At 43.7% G+C, this 7877-nt stretch overlaps 1 protein-coding gene across 1 annotated transcript; it reads left to right on the forward strand.

Moving 5' to 3' along the window:
• The first annotated feature begins 135 nt into the window (after nucleotides 1-135).
• LOC115171318 (uncharacterized) lies at nucleotides 136-7357 on the forward strand. Its single transcript, XM_029728018.1, has 2 exons — nucleotides 136-290; nucleotides 4796-7357. Exons 1-2 carry the CDS (start codon nucleotides 269-271, stop codon nucleotides 6733-6735), a joined length of 1962 nt encoding a protein of 653 aa, XP_029583878.1. The 5' UTR covers nucleotides 136-268; the 3' UTR covers nucleotides 6736-7357.
• Nucleotides 7358-7877: the final 520 nt, after the last annotated feature.

Raw genomic sequence — 7877 nt, forward strand, 5'->3', positions numbered from 1 at the left:
ATACTTGTTCATTTGAAATAATTACAAATCACTCAATCGTTGAAGATTATGATAAAAGTCAATGTAATGAAATCAGAATGCGGAACATCTGCCACTAGACGGCGCCAAAGGTGTGCAATCGACAGTCATGAAGTCATATTTTCCCCCACTGTTTTTGGTTAAAGTCATTGGACTGTTGCCGAACAGAGAGTAATCTCCGCCATAAACACTTCACCAACGCAACACAACAAGCCCGAATGTAGACGTGAAGCTTAATCAGACAGAGATCATGTCTAATTTCGTGGAATCGGGTAGGCCAAGGTTTTTTTTCCTACATATTTATTGACAGTTTGGAACATAGCATTTAGCTAAATTAAAACTCATGCAAATCTAGCTAGCTAACATTAGCTAGCAGCATGCTGTCAACAACGGAGCGAGCTAGCTGACGTTAGCTAACTATAGTCCTATTTATAATTTTATTTAAAGAATAGGAAATAGTTAACCAACGTGCTATTTGAAGGTTGATCTTTTGGCAATGTTTAGTTAATGATTGTGCTGTCTCTAGTCAACGTTAATAAACAGTGCTGTTTTTCACAAGGGAAACAAAGCTGAACAATCTGCGGCGTATATTAGTTGAACATTCCTGACTGTTCTTCACCAGCCTGTCAAAGAATGGTGTGAGGTCAGGCCTACAGCAAGTTATGTAACGTTAATGCACAGTGGATAGATCAGTGGATAGATTAGGCTAACTGCTTAAAACTGTATAAATAGTAGGCCTAGTCTCTCAGAACGAGTGTAGTTTGCAGACTGTTCAGCTGACAACTGCACATATGAACCTAGCCTAAGTAATGTCAGAATCAGCTGCTTGTATGTCAACCAATTATTTATATATAAAATAGATTACTGACGAACGCTGTTTTGAAGCCATCTTGGCACTTCAGCAGTGTAAAAAATATTTAGGAAGCAACAGAAATACATCTATTGTCTACACTTGTTTTTTCCACGTTTATTCTATTAGACATCTTAATGCATACTTTGAAATTATATTATGTAAGCTAAATATAAAAATAACTCATTAAATATATTAAAACATATTCCTTAAAGTCCAGGTAGCAGATAATGGACCCTGTCATATATACCACGCTGTGGGCTGTTAAGGACGATGTAACGAAAGTGCCTGGATACAGCCCTTTGGCCATGTACCACAAACCCCAGAGGTTCCTTACTGGTTACAACATAATTAGAACAGTGAACAAGTAATTTTGTGTCATACCTTGGTGTACAGTCTGATTTACCACGGCTTTCAGCCAATCAACATTCAGGGCTCAAACAACCCTGACTATTATAAACTGGGGGGTTCAAGCCCTGAATACTGATTGGCTAAAAGCTGTGTTATATTAGATCGTATACCACCGGTATGACAAAACATTTATTTTTACTCTTCTAATTACTTTGGTAACCAGTTTATAATAACAATAAGGCACCTCGGGGGTTTGTGGTATTCATTAGTTGCATGTTTTGTCCCCAAAAAAATATGTTTGTTTTGGACTGAATCAAACACATTATCAAACACATGGTTTGATGCCATTCCATTCCACCCATTATTATGAGCCGTCCTCCCCTCAGCAGCCTCCACTGATATAGACTCAATGGTTGCTAAAATGGGAAGAGGTATGTCCATGATAGGGCGTTGCTCTGCCTTCTTGACATTTCAGTCCACCAGACAAGTCCTACAGGCCCTAGTTTTGTCGCACCTGGACAACTGCCAAGCTGTGTGGACATGTACAGCAAAGAGGGACATGGGTAAATTGTAGTTGGTCCAGAACAAAGCAGCACATATCACACTTAGATGTACACAGAAGGTCAGTAACATGTATGTCAGTCTCTCCTGGCTCAAAGTTGAGGAGAGATTGACTGCATCACTATTGGTCTTTGTGCGAGGTATTGATGTGTTAAAGGTACCGAACTGTCTTCATGCAGTTGGCACAAAGTTCAGACACTCATCGGTACAACACAAGACATGCAACCAGAGGTCTCTTCACAGTCCCCAGGTTCAGAACAGAGGCTGGGAAACGCACAGTATCAAATAGAGCCATGACTACATGGCTAGCAATACAACCAGATAAAATAGCACCTTACTGCACACAGGAGACTGTGAAGAGACAGTCATTTGATATACAGTGCCTTCGGAAAGTATTCAGACCCCTTGACTTTTCCACATTTTGTTACGTTACAGCCTTATTTCAAAAAATATTAAATTGATGAGGGGAAAAAATCTACACACAATACCCCATAATGACAAAGCAAAAACTGTTTTTTAGACATTTTCGCGTATTTATAAGAAAGAAATAAAAACATCTCATTTAAGTATTCAGACCCTTTACTCAGTATTTTGTTGTAGCACCTTTATCAGCGATTACAGCTCGAGTCTTCTTGGATATGTCACTACTAGCTTGGCACACCTGTATTTGCGAAGTTTCTCCCATTCTCTGTAGATACTCTCAAGCTCTGTCAGGTTGGATGGGGAGCGTTGCTGCACAGCTATTTTCAGGACTCTCCAGAGATGTTTGATCAGGTTCAAGTCAAGGCTCTGGCTGGGCCACTCAGGGACATTGAGACTTTTCCAGAAGACACTCCTGCGTTGTCTTGGCTGTGTGCATAGGGTTGTTGGCGTTCAGGCCAAATAGTTAAATCTTGGTTTCATAAGACCAGAGAATCTTGTTTCTCATGGTCTGAGATTTATTTTGGCAAACTCCAAGCGAGCTGTCATGTGCCTTTTACTGAGGAGTGGCATCCATCTGGCCACTCTACCATAAAGGCCTGATTGGTGGAGTGCTGCGGAGATGGTTGTCCTTCTGGAACTTTCTCCACAGAGGAACTCTGGAGCTCTGTCAGAGTGACCATCGGGTTCTATGGTCACCTCCCTGACCGAGGCCCTTCTCCCCCGATAGCTCAGTTTGGCCGGGCGGCCATCTCTAGAAAGAGTCTTGGTGGTTCCAAACTTCTTCTATTTAAGAATGATGGAGGCCACTGTGTTCTTGTGGTCCTTCAATGCTGCAGACATTTTTTTAGTACCCTTCTCCAGATTTGTGCCTCGACACAATCCTGTCTCGCAGCTCTACGGACAATTCCTTCGACCTCGTGGCTTGGTTTTTTTCTTTGACATGCACTGTCAACTGTGGGACCTTATATAGACAGGTGTTCCTTTTCAAATCATGTCAAATCAATTTAATTTACCGCAGGTGGACTCCAATCAAGTTGTAGAAACATATCAAGGATGATCAATGGAAACAGGATGCACCTGAGCTCAATTTCGAGTCTCATAGCAAAGGGTCTGAAAACGTATGTAAATAAGGTATTTCTGATGTCTAAAAATCTGTTTTTGCTTTGTCATTATGGGGTATATAATAATTTAATCCATTTTAGAATAAGCCTGTAGCGTTACAAAATGTGGAAAAGTGAAGGGGTCTGAATACTTTCCGAATGCACTGAATGTAGGCTATGTGTGACGTTTTAAATGAATGTAGTTCAGTCCTTGACTAATAATGTTCTATATTATGTCATGTTTCCGTTGGACCCCAGGAAGAGTAGCTGCTGCTTTTGCAGCGGCTAATGGGGATCCTAAAAAATACCAAATCCTAAGATCTAAAAACAAACTTTCCCAATGAGTAAAATTCACAATACACCCCTCCAAAGAAATCCTGGCTCCTTTTTCCGAAATGCCACCAGATCCATGATGGAATACATGGCTGAAGTGTTGCATTTCACTTTAGCCCGCCATCCACACACACACAGTTTCAGTCCCAGCCACAGGGTCTATACAGAAACAAACAAGTACAAGCCTATCTATAGTATGATAGCAGTTAGCTACCAACAGCTGGCAGACATGTTCATTTGGTTACTTTAGCATTAATCATTTGACTGAAGCCCTCCTTTCATTGTTGATAGCCATGGAATTTGCCCCGCAGATTGACGAGTAGATGCCAAATTTGCTCCTCTCATTCTCATTCATGTATCCCACTTTTTACGAAGTGTTTAATTTGCGTCGCCATAGAGGCATACTCACATTTGTGTAGTAAGTGTTGCTACACCCTGCTACCACACAAAGCTTGGCCATTTTGATGAATAAAAATACAATTGCTAGCTAGCTCCATACCACTAACACACAAGTTATGTTTTTTATTATTATTTTGACCCACGAGTACATGAAGGCTGAGCATGCATTTTGATTTCCTCACTGTGACGCTGACCGCGGGGAGTTGTGGGATTGTTTCTGAAGTTAGAGCTGATTTTGAGAGAACCTCTTTAACCCAACTTTTAGAACAATAGTACAGTATTATAAAATTCATTTTAAGAGTTCATAATTTGGCAAGGTTTTCTTGGGGGCCTCTAAGTTACTATTATATGCTTTTCTGTCATTGAGAAATAGCTGCTACATGCCTTTGAAGTTTACTTGAAAAAATATATAATCTTACTTTCCCCACAAGAACAACAAAAAATACTTTAAATACATTTAAGTTTGTCCTAGAAACATTTAATTGAAATACTGTAGAAGTTCATTCATTCCTATGAAGGATTGCTTCTTCTGGGGAGTGCCAATATGGCTGACCTGTGGCTTCAAAGCCTCTCATTGGCCAATACATATCATTAGCAATCCTGGGATATAGATAGATATCTATCATTGATGTCAACATATTGTTTTTATATATATATATGATATATGTATTTTCTATTTGTTTTCTAAATCTGCAGCTAATAATACTGTATAGCAGTTTTGTGTCATTAGAAATTAAACTGTATTTCCATGTCCATCCAGGAAGGAGAAGAGAGGAGGGAGAAGACCCTGATGACTTTTCGGAGAGCAAGGAGGAGGATGTGTCCTTAGCCACAGAGCTCCGTCTTGTCCTGATCGGAAAGACAGGATCAGGGAAGAGTGCCTCTGGGAACACCATCCTGGGCCGCAGGCACTTCCTGTCAGAGCTCCGCGCCAGCTCAGTCACCCAAATCTGTGAACAAGGCAGCGCAGACCTGACTGAGGAGGAGGAGGAGGAAGGACAAGGAGTCAGGAGGAAGAGGACAAGAGTGGTGGTGGTAGACATGCCAGGTTTTGGAGACACACGCTTCGATGCTGAGCAGACTCATTCTGAAATAGCCAAGTGTGTGGCACTGTCTGCTCCAGGCCCCCATGCATTCCTCCTGGTGATCCCCCTGGGACGCTACACTGAGGATGAGGACCGAGCCGTGAGGGAGATGGTCCATATATTTGGGGAGGGGGCGGTCCATGACCACACACTGGTCCTGTTCACTCGTGGTGATGACCTAGAAGGGAGGGGGATGGAGGGGTACCTCGGAGCCAGCGCCCCGGTGGAGCTGAAGGCCCTGATAGAGAGGTGTGGGGGCAGGTACCACGTCCTCAACAACCGAGACCCAAGTGACCTGCACCAGGTTGTAGGGCTGCTGGAGAAGGTGGAGAGGATTGTGGAAGAGAACAATGGAGGCTTCTACATCAACTCTATGTTCAGAGAGGCTGAGGCTGCCATCAGGGAGGAGCAGGAGAGGATGGTGAGAGAGAGAGGGGAGGGAGAAGGCAGGGAGAACAAGATGGCCAAAAGACGGAAGTGTGATCTAGAACAGAGTGGGAGTGGGTGGGATGAGAGGAGGGGGGCAGCTGTGGGAGGTTCAGGATTAAGGAAGAGAGACCTGGAGAGAGGAGGAGTAAATGAGGAGGGATGGAAGGTGGAGAGATGGACAGAGGAGAGGAAAGGAAGTGCTGTTAGCCTCCCGAGGGACAGAGGGGACAGGTGGAGGGAGCTGTTCAAGACCAGGCGGCGGGGCAGCGACAGGGCCTTGAGTAGGAGGCAGTCTTTCCTCTCTGCCCTGGGGCAGTTCAGGAGGGAGGCTGCCCTTTCTGAGAAGGTCCTAGAGAAAGTGAAGATCCTGGTGGCTGCTGGAGCCACTGGCATGGTCGTGGGGGCAGTGTTCGGGGCGGCTGCCCCTCTAGCTGCAGCGGCGGGAGCTGCAGCCATGGGGAACACTGTGGGCTTTGCTGCTGGGCAGCTGGCTGGGATGTCGGTGGCAGGCGGCACAGGGATGGGAAAAGCTGTGGGCGCCATAGTGGCAGCAGCCACAGGGAAAACAGCCATGGCTCTCGGGGCAGCGACCGGAGGAGTGCTGGGGGGATCTGTGGGCGCCCTAGCTGGGGCAGAAGCTGCCAGTCCTGGGGCAGCTGCCTTGGATGCTCTAGGGCAGGTGAGCCTGATTGGGACTGCAGCAGTAGGAGTTGCAGCAGGGGTGGGGGGTGCCATGGGGGCAGGAGCGGCCCTGGGGGCTGCTCTGGAAGGTGCAGCTGTCAGCACAACTGCCCTGACAGGGGTGGGCACCGCAGCAGGGGCAGTAGTTGTGGCTAATGCTACTACTATTGGCTCAGTAGCAGCTGGGCAGCAAGCAGTGGCCACTGGAGCTGTTCAGTGTGCAGCCGCTGCTGTGGCAGATGGGGTGGCTGCGAGTGGGACGCTGGTTCAGGCCAGTGGGGTGTGTGGATCTGCAGGGCGGGTTGTTTCTGGTGCCTGGGGCTCCATGGGAGCGACAGCGTGCATTTTGACAGCGGTGGCAGAGATAGGTAAGGCTGCAGCGGGAATTGCCTTGGCAGGAGGGCTGGTGGTGAAGGTAGTGAAGGAGAGGGTCAGGAACAGCAACCGCTCAGCAGATGCCAACTACACAGAGAAAAAGTCCTATGAGATCTACTGGAACAAATAAAGGACAGTTAGTTGAAACACCACCAGAACACAGAAGAAAAAGATACTCTCAGGACCTTTCAAAATGTGGATTCAGGTTCAATCATTAAGCAACTTATCACAATTATCAATAAAAGCACGTTGCAAGTCTTTGTTCTTTTTACTGGCAGTGGATTGTGTGATTTCCTCTATTCACTGTTAATAAACTATAGCTCTTCTGCAGTGAAGTATCTTCCCACAATATTACTGAACTACCGTTTTAGCTTTGTTCAAGCACTTACCGTGGTTATTTGAGCTTTTTAGTATGCACTTACACCATTTGTATAATTACTTGTGATCCTATAGTTATTTTTAATTCATTATAGAATATGGGTTTCCACTGTATTGAATCAAATTAGTAATTTACTGTTTTAATGAAAGACTGTTATCTATTTCTGCATGAAGATTTTCATAAATCCACTGATATAATCTGACTTTTTAGTCAGGTACAGTATTACAAAACATATATTTTAGTTCTTATTCACAACTGAAATGATGTACTGTACTGTATAACACACATTTCACATTATGTATTCAGTTGCAGTGTTGTGGCTTTTTGAAGGGGAAAGAATTGAAATGCATAATAAAATGAAATCTGATAAAAATGTCTGTCCTTGTCATTTTTTCTTTTATACAGATCAAGATTAATATTGAGTGCACAGAATAAATATGAATTAATACAAGGATGTGGGTTTTAAGAAATAGTATGTCACCCTCAGCTCAGTTGACACACCAGGGAATTAGACTTTAGGCACACACACAGAAGTGACTGTTTAGTAGCCATACTGAATCTAATCAAATGTTATTTGTCACATGTGCCAAATACAACAGGTGTAGTACTTAGAGTGAAATGCTTACTTACAAGCCCTTAACCAACAAAGCAGTTTTAAGAAAAATACCAAAAAAAATACAAAATAAAAGTAACAAATAATTAAAGAGCAGCAGTAAAATAACAATAGCGAGGCGTAGTAAATGTGAGGGGGCACCAGTTACTATTTCATTTATCTTGATATCACACTCCGGTCGCTGACATACTAACAGTCATGCAACAAGTAACTTTTTTTATGAAACAAGGCAGTATTTCTTGACTTTGTTGAAAATCTGTATAAAATGTTACTTGTGTTT

This window comes from Salmo trutta, chromosome 32 (genome assembly GCF_901001165.1).
Source record: "Salmo trutta chromosome 32, fSalTru1.1, whole genome shotgun sequence".
Taxonomy (NCBI): Eukaryota; Metazoa; Chordata; class Actinopteri; order Salmoniformes; family Salmonidae; genus Salmo; species Salmo trutta.

Bases quoted from the DNA above. Each gene is read 5' to 3' on its own strand.
- LOC115171318 (XM_029728018.1), top strand. From the start codon at position 269: ATGTCTAATTTCGTGGAATCGG. The intron at 291-4,795 runs GTAGGCCAAGGT...ATGTCCATCCAG, and splicing joins GTCTAATTTCGTGGAATCGG to GAAGGAGAAGAGAGGAGGGA.